This window comes from Lineus longissimus, chromosome 4 (genome assembly GCF_910592395.1).
Source record: "Lineus longissimus chromosome 4, tnLinLong1.2, whole genome shotgun sequence".
Lineage (NCBI taxonomy): Eukaryota > Metazoa > Nemertea > Pilidiophora > Heteronemertea > Lineidae > Lineus > Lineus longissimus.
This window is the reverse complement of record NC_088311.1, coordinates 3,236,636-3,255,502: the sequence shown is the minus strand read 5'-3', so window position 1 is coordinate 3,255,502 and position 18,867 is coordinate 3,236,636. Positions and strand designations below refer to the sequence as shown.

The following is an 18,867-nucleotide window of genomic DNA, read 5'->3' as shown; positions in this document are numbered from 1 at the left end:
ACAACGCTACCTCCCCGGAACTCAAACTTAAACGTGAGTTAATTGTAATCTTACTCTCTATAGGGCCTATACCAAAGTGATTTACCTAGGAATACAGTTGAACTTCACTGAAAACTATGATGTGTAATGTTGATGAATTGAATCCTTCAATTCCTTTGGTTTTCTTGGCGAACTGACGTCCGACAATGATCCGTTGACGTGAATACGCCATTGCCATTGTGTGTAAACAGATCTATTTTTGGACGAAACTCAATCCCGCACCAACTTTAGTCGATTTCGACAGTGCTGCTGTGAAGATGGAAATTTCTCGACCGCCTGATGAAGATTATCTGCCAAATCTTGCTCTAGATACAAAAATACCTGCCAAAAATCTAGCGAGGAGAGGGGCAATATCGTTCTGCTCAAGCAACAACTATGTGACCCGGCCAAGATCTGAGGTAGGTGGATACACAGGCGCGATGACAACTCGGTTTGTGTGTATTCATGGACATGTTTGTCTATTGTTATGTACCCCTTTAAGAAATTGGCTTGGAAGTTGCGGTGCACTACGTTTTGAGCCTATAGTCATGCTGTGAATAGATTAACGATCCCGCCAAATATTATAATGCACGATTTGGACGGAATGCAACGCAGTGATTTCTTTGAAGGCGATATATCATGCTTAACACTGTCATATCCAGTACATGTGAGACTTTACTCAAAATGGACCGCCGAAACTATCGCGCCAACTTCTTAGTTCTTGAGTGTCATCGGCCATCTTCAGGTGACTAATATCCACAGTAACGGCACTGGGTCATGTTAGATTCAGCGCTAGATATATTCATTGATTGTACATGGGGTTTTCCTCTGAAATCTCATAGTGCTCTGCAAGGGAGAGGTTTTTGCCTCACTCACTGCCAGTGCCATACGTGGTCTGCAGTAATCATTGCTGTGGAAATCAACAAAAAGAAAGTGGTTGTCTGCCACTGGATTTGATTTTTGTCACAAAAATTGTTGGTTTGTGTGTGCACAGATGGAGAGATTGACCTCTGAAACCACCGGAAAGCCACAACACTCCACACTTGTGTACGTTGCATGTATTCAATGATGTAGCACCATTTTGCCACCTAATTACAGTATGGTTGGTTATTGCCTGATAATACAGATATCAATCTGTGAGAGCTAGATTAGGTTGCACTGTTTGGCTAGTTAGACCAATAATCATTGATCTGTCATGCGGTGATTATTACTGAATGACGCTCGGGATCATAAAGATTGCGTCACAATCAGTCATTCATAAATTGGTATGAATAAGGTGTAGTTGAGTGCAGCACCGGTCAGAATTGGCCAATTTAGAGCAGTTTCGATGTGCAGGCACTTCAGCAGAATACGCGAGGAGGAATTACAAGGGATAGTTGCCAGTCTACTCTCAGAACAGCACATATATTTGCATCACATACTTTTCATCACATTACATTCACATCAAAAGTCGCCCTATACATTAGACAAATCTTTCGATATCTTCTTGTCTAGTTGTGGTATTAAAGGTCAGATGTGATAACATATTTCATCCAATGGTTTCCTGAGCCAACCACAATACATGCAATACTGCATTATCATTGTACATCAAGTATGGCAGTATTCTTATAGGGATCCTGCCTGAAATTCAGCAAGTTTTTGTATACTATAAGTAGGCATAAGTAGCCAGTGGGGTGATTGCAGCTGCCCAATAATTAGAAAGAGGGGCTGCTTTAGTGGTCCTTTATTGTCAAAATTAACTTCCTGATTCCGGGTCGATTTCAAAGAATATCTCAAGGGGTATCCACCTGGTGTTGGATTGCATCCAAATCTAAAGCCAGTGAGACCCCGTGTGCCACGACAGCCCTACTCCGCTAGTAAAACAATATATGGTTTCTGTGAAATGTTCCTACCTAATAATATAGTCATGTATTTGTAGGACTTTTGGCAAAGGTTATACACCTTTCCAGAAATGGGGCGCTGAGTGTCCGAAATAGTGATGTCATAAGGGAAAACTAGGCCTTATGGTGGAGGGACAAAAAGGAGATAGTCATGGTTGACCAACAGGCAACACACTTGAATGCCTTTAATGATGGACAAGGGGGAAAAAGTTAGTTCCAATGCAAGCCACCAATTTCGGGAAGCATGTATAGCCAGAGTCAGGGTATGAAGAGAAAAGAGGCATGGTGCAGAATAATGACACTTGAGCCAACAAAAGTGTTCCTTGGAGAACATTTATGTACACTTTCTGGTGTATGCCTACAACACCTCAAGGCATAATTGGTATCAAGTTGCTGCCAATTTTCATGGGAATTTGGGACAAGCACGTGGAGACATTGTTTTTCATTACTGCTAGTCCAATGCCGACAAAGCCTCACAGACAGTTGCATTTAGGATTCTCATCCCATTCAACTTCAAGAATCTTCAAGACAGTGAATCATTGTCTCGTAGTGATTACATGACTTGTGATGGCAGAATTTGAGATGGCAGATCGAACAAGTTATTCTCATCTTGTCTGCTATCCTTTGATTTCAAAGAAACTGCAATGCACTGATTAATAATTAGCTAATGAATCTTTGCAAGGTTTTAATGAGGATCTCATCTGTGTCTTATTGAGATAATTGTGATTAAATTTATGTTGATGAGTTAGCTGAGCCAGCAACATAAATTGTCTAGAGAGTTGTATTGTGTATGCTACGCTTGTTGCTATAAATTGGTGGTCATAAAGTATTTTTGTTCTCATTTTTAGGGAAAAGTTATGCTGTCGAAGCCTTTTTGGCGCATCAATATGCTCAAGCCCATTCCCAAATCCCTTAACTAAAGCCTGAAAACCCAAAGTAGGTTATTTTCTGGTGGAGATATATTGCTTGAAATTTTTGGCACTGAAATTTTGAGTGACCTAATTTTTACATTATGACGAAATGTAAGCTAAAAGATTAAAAGGTGTATAAAAGATGTAAACATATATATATATACATGTCATTAATTGAAAGGCCCAGCTCTGTGCACTTGGCGCAATCTTTAATAGTATCACCTTTGGAATGACATGGCCCCAACATTGCATACTTTCACTACAAAATATAGCTTGTGGTTTGATTCATTTGTTAGTTTCTTTTCAAATCGCTATTTGATGAAGAAGAACTTATTATGGGTCACGTCCTCCCGCATAAAAGTTGTATTTCACTTTTGTTGGTAGGCCAATCTGTTTGGCAGGTCCAATGAGATCCTTGGTAAAAATGAACATATGCCCGGGCCATATAATTATTATCAAAAGACATACATGTACTGCTGCCAGGCCCGGGGCTCAAAGAATAATTTTATAAAGTTCATGACTGTTTTGTGGAAGATAATCTCAAACACATCACTCCCCACGATCTTGTTTTGTGACAGCACTGGAAATCTGTTCTTGCTGCTGAATTTCCAGGTTATTGTTTTATCACCAGATGTCAGTAGTGTATCTTTAGTGTAATTCTGTTGTCTTTCTTCTCTCTTCTTTGTGTTGTTGCATCTGGACGAAAATACAATAACCTCTCTATCTATAGGACACCTGACAAATGCTGTCCTTAATCAGAGACTGAGGGCTGTCCAAAGGTGGAATTTTAGAAATGATTAAATCTGAAATTGTATGGTTCTGTGTCCTGAGCTGAATGGAGGTGTCCTGTCAATAGAGGTGTTTGGTAAGAGAGGTTCCACTGTATGTGCCGATCCCATTGGCATGGCCTACATTTACCCACATGACATGCATGACCACTTGGGATCTCCCAAAAACAAATGACGGAGTATCCAGAGTTTTATTGATCATTGGTGTTGTCCTTGAAAGATAGATGGCACTACTGACTTTGATTTCAATGATCCTACATGATTGTATGTGGACAATGAAATATCAAGCTTTTCTCTACTAGTAAAATTTCAAGGTGGTTTCATTGAGGCTGACCTTTACTACCACTGCTTTAATAGGACAATCAAAGTTCCCCTAAAAAAACTCTTCCTTTTTATGCCATAGAGTTTTATAACATCCAAATCACATCAGGTCTGTCGTCATCTCAGTTAATTTTTATATCATTGATACACATGTAAGCATGTAAGGCCTATTGGTCCTTTCAGTCAAATTACTGTCAGATCTTGAGCAGATCCATGGCCTGTCAATCATGTGCTTAAGCATTGACTGTTAGGGTTGTATAATTAGCTTAATGTAAAAACCTACCCATCTCCTTGATATGGCAAATAACCTTTCAGGTCATCCACTTACTGTGCTTTCAGTTAAAACCCAATGGGCAGACTGGAAGGTACACTTTGGCACAGTCTATGCCTTCCAATTGCCTCTAGCTGAGCTCCTTAATAGTTGATGTCTAACCAACCAGCAGATTCACACCCACAATACCAATTTAAATTCACCCTACTTTGATCAGGTTATAGATTTGAAGATAACATCTTTGATATCATAGATCAGTGATCCTGTATCGGGAATTCAGCCTTTTTGGGTTAAGCATACCATGCTTATGAGTGAAGAAGCGTCCAGTGATGATATTCCTTTGTTTTGCAAGGTACATGTGTTCTAAAACATCTAGATTGATAATGTAAATGTAAACGCACTATGCACTTTATACGGTGCCTTGTTTTGAATGCAGCGGATGTTTAGACGACCATAACCGCTTGAGTTGGTGCAAAATATGGAAGCAGTCAAAAAGCATTTAAAACCATGTTATTTATTCGTTATCTTATTATTTGAGATGTTCTATATAGATATTTATATTCATATTTCAACACGTCGGTTTTGGTCTACATTTTAGCTCCCCCTTGCGGTTTTGGTGCGACAACCATGGTTTCGTATTAGCTATACATGTGCAGCATTAAAATGTGCACTTGCCCACTCATAACTGCACTGTGGTCGTGTTTCTTTCTTTTTACTTGAGCCACAAGCAAATACAATGAACACATACAGTGTAGGCCTTTAAGCTGTTGCGACATAATGGGTTAAATTCCTGCTGCCCGGACTGTTCCCTCCCCATGTGTATTGAAAGACAAGGAATTATTGATTTGACACACAATAGAACATTAAAGCTGCTGAGTAGAAATGGATGGAACCTTTATTGAACAATTCATCTTGAGGCATGCTTACGTCAGTTACCGTGGTGCCCGCGTAGAGACGAGCCTGTAGCACCAGCGCTCGTTCGTCTGCAGTGTGTTGCGTCTAGGTTGCCGGGAGACTGGATGAGAAGCGCATCTCGCTCTGCTGCTGTCGCTCAATTGCAACGCATTGCATTTATGGGGATTTTGTGCATGCAGTTTCCAGCCCAGATCGCCTAATTATCGGCTCGATCAGTGTGGTCATATCGGACGCAGGAAAGCAGCAGATGGATTTAAAGCGGCTCATTCAGTTGTGTGTATACCGTTTGGTGTAGGCGGCTCCAGTCTTGTACCTGTGTTCTGTTTTGTGTGAATGTATCAGCTGTATATGCCGCTTGCTCGATCGTTATTTTTACGCACGATTCATACGTACCACTAACTAGTGCGAGTGATTCATTGAAATCTGCACGATGCCATTGCCGGCAAGGCTCTACCCATTGCATACAATCAGGATTCTATAGATCTGGTAGTGTGCTTTTATGTAGAGTAGAGTATACATTGGAGTGATCACCGGCCAACTTGCTCGAGCTTATGTTATATACATTGTGGCTCAGTTGGGATTTAGTGTCTGAATAGAGACAGTGAAGATCGGTTTGAGCACATCAAAACTGTGCATACTTCATGTACACCAAAACCAGTCTGAACGGAGAGGAATATTACACTGCGATTTAGGGCCAACATATCTGTATCAGAGCGGATAAGGGCCTAGAAGGAATCCCACTCAAGCCCAAAGCTCGTTCATTTCTGATTACGAAATAACTCAAGGATTATTCGAAGTCTCTCATTCATGTCATTGTGATTGTATCTGGATGTTCAAAATCTTGCCACGTCTCTTCCCCACACAATGGCCTACTGAGACAACATCGACATCACTTGGAAATTCTTATCACGGTGGCTGGACCAGCTGCAAAGGTGACCCTCTGGCGTTCACAGGGCCTATATGCTAACCTATGGATTAAATGTACTGAAATTTGACATGCTTCCTTTTACATCATGTCTTTGCCAATCAAGCAAAAGCTGGAAGAATGTGGACCCTGAGGTATGTGTACTGATGATCTGTGTGTAGTAATGTACTTGGCAGAAGCAGATTCAGGAGTCCGAGAAAGTGGGGCACCCTGATATTTTTTGGCCCCTTTTGAAGTTTCTTGAATCCTACTGAAATGTTGGTGTCTTAATATCCCAAAAATCCCAGCCGTTTTTTCTCTATACCGGCATACCGACAATAATGATTCCCCTGAAGGTATCCACGGTTACTTTCTTGTAGTGGCTGCATAGCAATTCACAGTTTTATCTTGTCTCATCTCTAATCCGGCATGAGGTATTCTTCAATAAAAAAAGATACTGTCCATTTTGTATGGGGCTGACATGTGGGGCATTCTTCTTGAAGTTGGGTGACACTTGTATTAACGATTATCACAAAAAGACCACTATTGGGCGATCTTCCTCCCTGACGCCATGTAAACCTGAACTGAATAAGAAAAAACCGATCTGACATATTCAATCTTCTTATGTATCAATAGATGTTATAAGTCCTTTTGGATTTGTTTGGAATGTTCTATAATAAGATTGTTTGCATTATATATAGTCTGGGCTTAATTTAGGCCTATTTTCCGCCTGCAGCGACCTTTGATGTACATGTTTTGCTGCTTATCAAATTATATCCACAAATTACAAACTCAGTGTGATTCCGTCAAATTTGAGGCCTGTAACTGAAAAAGACCTTTTTTAAGACTAGGCCAAAATTTTGCATTTGCTGATACATGTACATATTTATGAACCATATATATGTGTGTCATGTTGCATAACATAATATATGTAACATAGGCCTAATCTAGTTTCCGCTTGTTTGGCTTTTTCAAACACATTAGTCAAACATTTTTGTGACAGAAGTGATATTACATATGCTGCATTGCTTGGCATGACTTATAATAATTTCTTTGATGTGAGGTTTTTTTCAAAATGGGGATATCAATTTTAAAAGAAAATAATTTGGGTTATTATAATATTTTTATGGACATGTAGGAACCTACTATGTTATGCAGTGTGACCTACATTCAGTTTGAGTACATAAATTGTGTAAACATAGCAATCTAGTTTCAAATCAATATCATTTTATAACAATTGCTTCTTTAAACAAACTTTTGAACATTTAAAAAAACCTTTCATTTTCAGATATTTTAGTGACAAATATATCTGAGGGTTAGAATAGTGTTTTTAAGACACTTTTGGCTTAGCTTCTTCCTGTCCCTGTTTATCACAGTCAAATATGGTGGATTTTTGTTCACAGTTTTCTGCTCTACAATCTTTGCAGAAGTCCTAGCTAGTATTAGGATTCATTAATCACCTCAGTCCAGCTAATTTATATGCTGATCAGTCGATGCCTGGCATTTTTCCCACTGATAACGGATGCATGTATTATCTCAGTGTAACTCACGACACTCAGTCAATCCTTGGCATATCTGCTACAGATGCAACCTTTAATGATTTTTTTCATTTGATTGACCACTCGTTCAATTGACGTTGCACCACTAAAAACATGTACGTGTAGTATCATGATGATACATGTACAAGAACACGTATGTACTGCTACATGTACATTATTGTTCCAAATACCACACAAATAGCTTCATTATTCATTTATGAATATTATGTAGGTGAGAGCTATTACATTTGCCATTGAACCAACAACCAACGTATTTAGCGCAGTGCAGAGACGTCATCTTGGTTTTTTTGCTCATCATTGACGTCATCTTTGATTCGTGATAACGTCCAAGATCTCATATTTTATTTTTATGGGTTCATTGTGACGTAGCGTGACATGTAACGTCCAGGAGATCGGACATTGTTACGTCATCTGTTTTCATTGTTGCATCACTCTGATTGATGACTAATTGATTGATTAAATATTTGGGTAAGTAATTTGTTGTGTAGCCTCCAAGATACTATACTTCTGCGATAATACGACGTACATGGTACTTTTGTGCATTCTATTTTTGCTTTTTCTGTGTTGCAGACCAAATATGAAAAGAATGGCCGCATCTGTTGGACTTGCAAACTTTTATAATCAATCAATAGATCTCTTGTCACCATCATTGTCACAAACTGGCATCTAATACAATCACATCCGGATATTGGTTATCAGAAACGTGGCATTTCCAAACTGACCTACATTTCTTTAGTGGATCATACAGCAGTCTAGGATTATTGGAATAATGTCAAGTTGGCTAATGTCTGTGTACTTTGTAATGTAATATTGCATTGTTATTGTGGTGCCAAATTGAATTAGATTGAACCTGACACTTTCTCTTCAAATTGGCAGTTAATGCACTTTAAAAAATTGTCTTTATCAAGCCAATGGAAAGGCAGCAAAGAAAATTGAAAGATTTGCTTGTTTTTGTGTTGGTCATCGCAGGTGCCTGCTGTAAAAATCAGCAATCGCAGTGCCCAGTAATCAATATTGAACCCAGCACTTGTTGGTTTTACATGCATACAAGAGATATTTTGTTGCTCTGTTCCAACAAAAATGCAACAATATATAGTCTCTAATATTGAATATTCCTCTTCAATAAAACCAACAACAGCAATGGAAGGATCTACACCTCTGCTCTCTGTAGAAATTTCGAATTTGCAAATTGCGACTAAAAATAAATTTCGAAAAAATGATTCTAGTGAGGACTGTTTGTTGATTCCCTTGAGAAGAGCTGGCAACCTATCAAGGCACTGAGTCAAATTCTTATCACTGCTATCGAATTTGGTCGAGTCTGCTGGTTACCATGGATTCTTCTTTCTCCAGGTTACTTAGCAACTTGCTTAGTTGGAACATGTAGGGCCCAACCTTTCTTGTTTGAGAAGACGTGATAAGTTTGTGTCGCCACAAATGCTGTTGGTAGTAGAATTGGGCTGAATTTGTTACATGCCACTTGCTTTAGATTTCGGATATCTATTGTAGCCTTGATTTTTCATATGCGCATACTAATGTAAATCATGTTGATATCGATCATACTTATGACATCTGGCCACATCTTGACAATCTAATCCTTTCCCAATAAATTACATTCAAAATATCGAGATAGAACACTGTAATTGATTTGTACTCGGGAACCAGGAGTTCCTGGCAAGTATTCAGTGGTGTTTTGCCAGAAAAGGGTGATGTACATGTATGAGCATGAGATTAGTACTATTTCTAATGCCCCCTGGATCAGCTTGGCACCCGAACAGGCTGCCCGGGCAGGCTGCTTATAGTATATAGAAGCCCTGATACATGAAGAAGAGTACATGTACGATTTTAAACATTCCTTTCAAATGACAGATCTTATTTTGAGCGATAACCTATGTCTCCGCATCGACTGAAGGTGCCGATGTGGTGCTTTAATGAACTGTGTATAGCAGCCACCGCAATAATCAATGACAAACTTTTATTTTTGCATTCCGCCTATCTACGCCCTCCTTCATTGAGCCTTTGTCATATGAGACAGTATTGGGTGTCTGCTCTCCTTGCATCCAGCCGGAGGAACCATTGCGGTATCCCACTCTGCCAAGGCTGTTGTAGAACAGACCAGTATGATATATTTCAGTGTCTTGGTATTCGATATGTGCAAATGTCACAAGCCATACATATCCCTGCTTCATTTGGCTCTCTGATATTTGATAATCTTGGATTCATCCTAAGGGTTATATCTACATGTTAGAATGAGGTAATTGAAGAATATATACATCATATATGCAGGGCTTTCTGTACGCTAAATGCAGAACATAAAATCTATAAATTAAGCTTTAGATTTTTCCCATTTTAACCCACTTACGCTATTTTCTGCCCTTACACATTCAGCTTTCATGAGGTATTGCTGGCTTATGTAGCTCTGTCATTTATCCCAAGGGTATCCAGAATCCGACACTTTAAGGAAACATGTTCTCAATCCCCAAATGGCCCCACAGCTTTACCTCCAAACCCTGGAAACAGATTTTTTTAATTCAAGGGAAAGTATGTTCAAACCCTGACCTAAAGAGAGCAGATGTCCGCCAGAATGAAAGAAACCTATAGCATGTGATACACCATCAGGAATCATACTCATATTACAGAATGTTCTACTTTTCCCCCCAAGAGAAATCATAATGCGATGTGAAAGCTTTTTGACTGTATGTTTATTAGATCAAGTGGACAGATGAATCCAGTATTTTTCAGCTGTGTAACATGGCCGGCGCTCCCCCCCAAAAAGTAGGGCATTGTGGCATCAGTGTCTGAAGCACATCATCCTAAAGGGAAAAGTAGAACACTTTTATAGCATAGGTCAGAGCTTGAAATCTTTCATTGAAATCAAGGGTGTTTCATAACGACTATCATCAACGTGCATAGTTTTATCCCCCTCGTTATAAGTTTTAGCGGCAAAGATAATGAACACGCACAGAGCTGCTAAAGTACCCAGGAAATCTATCTTTAGGGAGTGCAGAATGCGGAATCACGCTCCTGATCTTGGAAGGAGAGCAAAAAATGGCCATTCAAGGCAGGTAATGATCTGAAGATGCAGGCAAGGGAAATTTTGATTGGACCAACTTGACATGCTCTTGCATTAGGAGGCGTTTCTCTTGGATGAATTGCAAAAAACACTTCCTTCTCTATTTCAATGCTATAACTGATGCAGCATCTCATCAGCATTCAACATCATGAGGTACTCCTGTAAACTGCCAAATTTTTGTGCCTATTTTTGCGATTCATGAAAAGTTCCAACAGTGTCCCAAACCAGTGGCTGGAAATAAAAATAGCTGGGGCAGTTGTCCTGATCCCCACCACACCTTGGCTTCAGACCCTGATTCCTTGTCTTCCTGACCAGAAAGTCATGTTAATATCTGGCCTGCCGCTTTCATCATTATCAAACCCACATGACTGGTATTCTGTCAAGGAAACGTTTTCATTGCTCTGCAAAGGTTAAACCTATTTGGGCCCTTGTATCTTCTCCAGCTTTGTCTGGGTTAATTGGAAATGCCTTGTTGTGTTGTGTTGGTCCGGCCAAATATAGACATTGGAGATATTATTGGGCGCCAATGGACTGTCTCTGGTCTTGCAGCCAAAATCAGGCTTGGCCAAGTCTGTGGTTGGTCATATAATGGAGATCATTGCAAAAAACACATACATGTATGTAGAATGGATGTAACACATAATTGCCTGTGATGACGGTCTGTTTTATTGAGTTATCTTGCAGACTCGCCATCAGATCGATCTCGACCTATACTTTGCTTGAAAATAGGTAGAAGTAACTTTAGTCCCTCACCGTTGGTTTTAAAACCATCTACATACGGACTATATGTGCGGTGAAGTACAGTTGAACCTTTCTTTCTAGTACACTCATCCTCAATAGAGAGGGTGGCGTGCTAACAGAGGTGTCCGTTAGGGAGTTTCCATCGTTTCATTTTCCTATAATACCTTATTCAATTCTACCTCACGATGTATTGATACATGTACATTGAATTTTCCATGACGTCTGCTAAACTCACTGGTTTTTTCACATCATATCTGACTCATTCGGTACATTTTCGTCTGGCTGATTCGCGATTCTGGTTAGTTGGCGCACATTGAATGACGTTGGAGGTTTTTATTCAAGGTGAATATCATCGTGAGTAAGACAAGATGGAAAAAGCAGTTCATAGTGATGCTTTGGAAGTTCGCTTTACCTGCTGGTGGTGACGTGTATTTATTTTCTGACTGTTGCAGATTGTTTGTGTCCAGAAACACGGCGACCAGAATATTCAAAGAAAAGTGTCCACTAAATGGTCCTTCAGATGTTTGGAAAGTGGTAACAAAAAGTTATTGGGCTCCTTATTTGTGCTCACTAACTGGCCATTGAATAATACAAAAGTGACAAATAAAATTATGTATCGAGGTTATGTCAGTTTTGTGACTATCTATCAACTGTGTGAACTATAACAAATGAACCATCATTTGCCAGCAATAAAGGTACCAGGCACCAATATTGGGAATAGTATCTAGTAGTTGGTGAGAGAACTCAATGTTGTTCACCAGGCTGACCAACTTGCCAGAGATAAGAGCGTAGTCCTACTCTGGCAGTTTTGTTTGACTGACCTACGTTTCATGGATTACCTGCACCGTTTGTGATTGACCTACTTTGTGTATATTTGTCCTACTTTGTTGTGAGTGACTGACATAATGTAGTTTGGATTGACCTACATTATTTTGATTGACCTACATTGTTTGTGATTGACCTTCATCACTTGTGACCTTCAGCAGTGTGGATTAGATGGATTTGTTTGTCTCCTTGTTTACCCGATGCTGTACCTGCTTCTTCTGCAAAAAGGTGAGCAACACATTTGCATCTTGACGCACAGCGACTGAGCTGATGAGTGGGGATTTCGGATGCGTTGGGCAAAGCAGAATATTTGGAGCTTGATCTGCTGGTCATGAGCGAAGATGCAGACTTCACCTTCTAGCCTGGGTCTTATACTTCTCTATTCATGATGTTAGTAAAGTTTTGTGTATGCATGGTAGATCATTGTTCCTATTCTACCCCTGCATTTCAGTTCTTCTTAGAGTCAACTGTCCCTCATGTGATGCAAGGGTGAAATTAGAGACCTGATGTACTGCCATTAGCATACACTGCTCCATTGTGTGCTCGTTGGATCTGGATTGAACTTGTTTAGGCCAGACCTATTGTACATGTATATGGAGGAAATTGGGTAATTTGTAACCAAGATACGATAACAGTATAATTGCATATGGGTTAGACTTACTTTTATAAAGACCAAATTGATTGTGTTTATCAGTCTCAAACCAACTGATTATGTGAACCCAGCATGAAAATCATGCCGGTAGGTTTTAAAATGTCGAGGTTAGAGATAAAATACATTGTTTTCATTGGATTGATAGTGTCCTAAATGCTGAGCTGGTTCAAGGAAAATCACCTGTAGTGTAATGTGGAAAACATTATATTTGATGGTCGTTGAGAATTGGGACAAGGGAGTGCTTGAATGGTGCTTAGTGAATGTAGGTAGGGGCAGTAGGTGAAGCGTTTGTCAAGTGTCTTTTAGTTTGGAAAGGTTTCTTGATATATTCGTCACATTAGTCATGGATTTTTGGATTTCCCAACCTGGTCATTCATACAACTGTCCCAGGTTTCTAAAATAAGTTTTTTGAGAACGCTTCAGTCGAGATGTTTCGATGGAATCCATATGAATTGCTGGGAGGTTCAACAATTGATATGAACACAAGTATATCGGTGAGTTTCTTATTTTCATAGTGATTAACAGTGAAGTCATTCTGCCAGACACTGGCTTTGTGTCCGATTACCAGTGGTTTTAACCCAATCACTCTATTTTCTCGAACAAGTGACTCTCTGGATCATGTGATAATTGAGACTTTGAGCACTTGGTTTGGTCTGTCTTAGAACCCTTTACATGTCCCTCAACTTTCTCTATTTGATTCCTACCCATAGAACACCCCCTACAATCAATATGTTGAGTTTGCTGCTCATAAAGCCAAAAAAAACTTGAACAGGTTTTTCCCACAGAATGTGTCAGTAGTACTACTAACCATTGATCACACGTCTTTGGGAATGCTGTGTATGGGCGGTTATTACCGCAAATAAAGACAAACCAAAGCAAAGACACCTGTGTAGCATATCAAGGACACGTAGATTGATACTCCTGGGCGGTTATTACCGCAAATAAAGACAAACCAAAGCAAAGACACTTGTGTAGCATATCAAGGACACGTAGATTGATACTCCTGGGCGGTTATTACCGCAAATAAAGACAAACCAAAGCAAAGACACTTGTGTAGCATATCAAGGACACGTAGATTGATACTCCTGGGCGGTTATTACCGCAAATAAAGACAAACCAAAGCAAAGACACTTGTGTAGCATATCAAGGACACGTAGATTGATACTCCTGGGCGGTTATTACCGCAAATAAAGACAAACCAAAGCAAAGACACCTGTGTAGCATATCAAGGACACGTAGATTGATACTCCTATGTGTGCCACATCAAAGACATCTGGACCATACACCACATCAAAGATAACGATGCGAAGTCAACAGGCGGCGCCACCGTCTTGGGACAAGTAAAAACGATTTCGACAACTATAGGTTTTTGTTGATATAAGCGACTATTTTTATTTTTATAATCATTTTTTTCTCGCAGTGAAATTTTTATTAATTGATTCAACTTCAATAAGTTAAATGAGAAGAAAAATAAATATCTCGACTTGAAAAAAAAAATTTAATTTCAAATTTTTTTTCTTGACATGAAAAAAAATATCTTGACTAGAAAAAAATCATTTCGACTAGAAAAAAAATCATTTCGACTTTTTGAAGCAAACGGCTTGCCATAGGAGAGAGGTGGCAAATAACAACAACGTCAACAGGCAGCGTACGGCCGCCAGCAATCTACAGTGGCGCCGCCTGTTGACTTCGCATCGTTATCTTTGACGTGGTGTATGGTCCAGATGTCTTTGATGTGGCACACACAGGAGTATCAATCTACATGTCCTTGATATGCTACACAAGTGTCTTTGCTTTGGTTTGTCTTTATTTGCGGTAATAACCGCCCAGGAGTATCAATCTACGTGTCCTTGATATGCTACACAAGTGTCTTTGCTTTGGTTTGTCTTTATTTGCGGTAATAACCGCCCAGGAGTATCAATCTACGTGTCCTTGATATGCTACACAAGTGTCTTTGCTTTGGTTTGTCTTTATTTGCGGTAATAACCGCCCATAGCTGTGAACATGGCCATAGGGATGTTATTGATAAAGAGAGCGCTAATTAATGACAGCTGTACTATGGTATTACTTCTTGACCTACAGCTCTGACCTTTTCAGACTACCCACACTTAGTATTTCGGAGCCCTTTGAACTTCAGTGTCTCTTGTAGACCAGTAACGAAGTTCAACAGTTGATGAATAAAAATTCATTTCAAATCATCAGTATTCATCAACTCTGTTGAGCTTGGTAGCATTGTGTAACTTGATGACCGTAGGCCTGGATGTAAACACTACAGTTATATCAGATTCATCCTCTTAGTTTGGTTACATCTCAGGTGAACCATGACCTTTTCAACAGAACGTTGTCTTTTAAGTGGCGTTCCATGTGGGCCACTTTACGCCAACCGGTAGGCCTACTCAATTAGAATATACCCCTGTATATCATCTAAACTCGGCAACTAGGCATACACTTTGGATCCAGTCCATCCAGCTGATGTTGTACTCTATAGTTTGTTACTTGTCGCCTACCAATCAAATCAAATTCCTAACCATCTCCTGAACTTGGCATGTCTCAAGTGAAAGTATTCAGATTCATTATATAGAGTTTTCATGATCTATCATAAGCCCCTCGACATAGTCTCCAATAGATAAGGAAACCATCATTAACTGTATTGATTTTGGCTTCTAAAGCACTGGTATACATCTAAGCAGGATAGAAACAGGCCGAGAGTTCATCCAGAGGTGAAACCAAGTCTATTTTCCTCAGGTGGGATAAGCATGTTTTGCTCCTGATGAATCGCGGTGGCCTTGAGACCAAATGAACCCCAAGCCGCATTATCCTTCCTGATTCATTGATATGTATAAAGTTATTCAGCAATGACAATAGCTAAGAAACTGCATGTGTTGCATACATTGGTCACTGCATATGACACAAATTATAACACTAAACACATGTGTGACGATAAAACCACCATGTCGACCACATGTGTGACCTAGGTTAACTGAGATAAAACCAACCACTTGCATGTAACCCAGGTTTACAGAGATAAAACCAACCAAATGTGTGATGACAGAGATAAAACTAACCATGCACATACATGTGTGACCTAGGTTGACAGAGGTGGCATCAGCCTCATGTGTGACCTAGGTTGACAGAGATAACACCTAAACACATGTGTGACCTTGGTCTACAGAGATGGCACCAACCACATGTGTGGCATTGTTTGGGCATAAGACCAGACCAGATCCTTTCTTGGGGCAAATGACCAATAGTTGTGATATCCTTGTTTTCTGATTACATGTCTAGAAGGTAGTGTGAGTTTTGAATCCCCTATCTTAACAGCAGCGCCTCCTTGCATCATTTTGTATTCATGCACAATCTTGTCTCCTGATACACCTTCGGCAAAGAACATAGTCTTCCATCTAATTATGGCGTAATGACGGCTCATGGCAACATTCAAAAACGCGTACATCAAATGAAACAGTTTTGCTTCAAGCGTAACACGAGGAAGTTTCCATTCGTGCACGTCATCAGGATCTTTTTCACACAAGTTATAATGTCCATAGAGTGGGTTTGATTTCACTCTGTCATACTGTTTAGAATGATAGTAACTCACTTTCTCCTTAGACGATGATGATAGTTGTCTAAATTACAGCACAGGTATCAATACAATGTAGTTTCATCATGCTGGGTTTTGCAAATACTGCACTTTTCTGGTATATGCATTTCCAAAGGTGAAGATCCGAGAGGGGCGGGCAATCCCGGCCCTCCCCTGATTCCAGAACAATTTTTGAAATTGACCGTGCAATTTCTCAATGTTCTGAAAAAACTTTGAATTTGAAAAGTAAGGATCAGGTTCCTCTCTATCTGGATCCACCCCTGTTTTCACATCCAGCTGACAACATGTAAATCAAATATACAGACAGGATGAGTCCTTTAGGGTTAAAAGAATGTAAAGTGTCAATTTAGTATTCTTTCTTCCTTAAATTTGATTCCATTCAGTTTCAGTTTGAACAGGAGTCGATTCCCATTCTTCAATATGCTCATCTCGTTTCGCCAATCTTTGTTTCCACTTTGTCAACTCTCACCGACAATTTATTGGTGATATCAAATTTTGTAAAACGATATATTTGTGGATGATTGGATTGTGTGTTTCTCCAGTTCAACTAGATAATGTTTTGAGGTATTGGATGCTGGATAGAAATATTGCTGGGATTTGGAAATTTTCCTCTGATCTGTCGTGCATAATTTATAAGTCGGTTTTTCTGAAATTGTCTAAAGCTGGCTCGATCCTCGAAAGGTTGTCGACCCAGTTGATATAACTCCTTATATCTGTCATCTAAACATGTTACTCTAATCCTTTCTAAGATGCCAAGCTTTACCCTGACATGCGGTGAACAGTTTAGTAACAGAGTTTAGTTGTGAGGAAGCAGACTTGATGGCCATCCGTCTGAAATAAGTGATGTTGATGTGATTTTCATTGGTTGCGGAATGTGCGCGTGCAAGTCACATAATCTGTGATTTCACCGCTATTTCCTTTGCCAAGTGTGGTCAGTATCACTTCTCACTTACTTTAGTTTCTCATGGGGTCTTTTGGTATAGTGTCATTCTTAGCTGAGGTTTTCTGAAGTTTTTCTGAACGAGCCCAAGCAAGCCCAAAGTATGGTTGTGTAGGGAAGTGAGTACACTCCAGATATCACTAATGTCATGGACCGTATTTTATTGTCTTGGAGTGCACAGTCTTATCACTCGGTATGAATAGATAATGGTTACATCTGGTGCGCTATTTCTTATTCCCATATCTTGAAAATAAGGCACGTTCCGTTTCTACCAGAAATGAAATCTGTACATCCGCTGCCATCAACAAGCACCAACGAAAGACTTCTTGTATTCACCAACTTAAAAAACATCAACATCAAAGCAGCATTAGCGTGGCTTAGATTGGAAACTCCTTGGCGACAGCCTCCGCAAAAAATACGCTAATATCTTCAAAGACATTTGCAGCGAATGTGAGGCTGCACGTGGCCCAGAGCCAACTGTGCTAAAAATGGCTTCAGAATCATGAACTGAAATGTCAACTGAAGACGAGTTTGTAGGATTATTGTCTGCTTGGGACTTAAAGGTGGGAAATTGAGATATGTTCCCTAGTACAAAGAATTACTTTATGGTTCTATTCTGACATAAGGATAATGTATTTGTACATTAAACCAAAATTGTTTCAGCAGAATTTTCTATTCTTGGTCCAGTTTTTATCTCATGTTTGGCACAAGACTTTGACTGATAAAACCTTTTCAATATGATGTGTTATACTTGTCGTAATGATGTCCATCTTTTATCGTTTTAGGTAAGATATTATTTGAAGAATAATCCATATTTGGTAAAGTATTAGCCTACTTAAGCCTCACAATAACCCTTTTTAAGGGCTATTTTGCATTCAATCATCCCTACTAGTAGATACAAAGGGTCATCGCTCATGTTTTTTGTCCACATCGACCCTCCAGGAACGAGTGGAGCCAAAGAAGTTGGAAAGCCCTCTGCTTGAATTGGGTTAGACACCAATAGCCTTCTCTGCACAGAGCTAACTTCCCATTGAGGAGGTGATTTGTTGCGCATCGACACGAGCTACCGCACTGGCACCTGATTTGGTCTTGTTGTGGAACAGTAGTCAAGCTGATAAGGCATGCCCAGAAAGAAATCTTACAACATAAGAATTGACTGATTCCTACGCGAGCATGACTAGCAAGGCTCCTTCCTTGGCACAAAATGTCAACGTAACATTTTGCCAGGGAAGTACCTTGTTTTTCTCGAGCTAATCAAGAAACTGCCTGGTTGCCGTCATGGTGATGTCAACAACCTTCTTTGTCAGTGTTTCCTCGAGCAGTGCACATTACTATTAGCAGCTAATTTTAGAGAAGGTTACTCAAGTGTGAAGTTCCTTGCTGTGCATAAAAATCATAAATGATTGCGTCAAAATTAACGCCTTTGCTTTTTATGCCAGTTGCTTTGATGTTAAATGGATTGATCTGCATCCAG

At 39.7% G+C, this 18,867-nt stretch overlaps 1 protein-coding gene across 7 annotated transcripts in view; it reads left to right on the top strand.

Annotated features, from left to right (window-relative positions):
* The window catches only part of LOC135485902 (high affinity 3',5'-cyclic-AMP phosphodiesterase 7A-like), a 62,014-nt gene continuing 43,147 nt past the window's right edge, over nucleotides 1-18,867 (top strand). For 2 of the 7 annotated variants that reach the window (XM_064768270.1, XM_064768269.1), the window contains exon 1: nucleotides 75-437. In XM_064768270.1, coding sequence (XP_064624340.1) covers nucleotides 297-437 — 141 coding nt within the window. In that variant the 5' untranslated portion in view covers nucleotides 75-296. Of the gene's footprint in view, nucleotides 34-74; nucleotides 438-5,150; nucleotides 6,164-12,359; nucleotides 12,432-13,212; nucleotides 13,350-18,867 lie in introns of those variants that run through there. The other 5 variants (XM_064768276.1, XM_064768271.1, XM_064768272.1 and 2 more) reach the window with 5 other exon arrangements.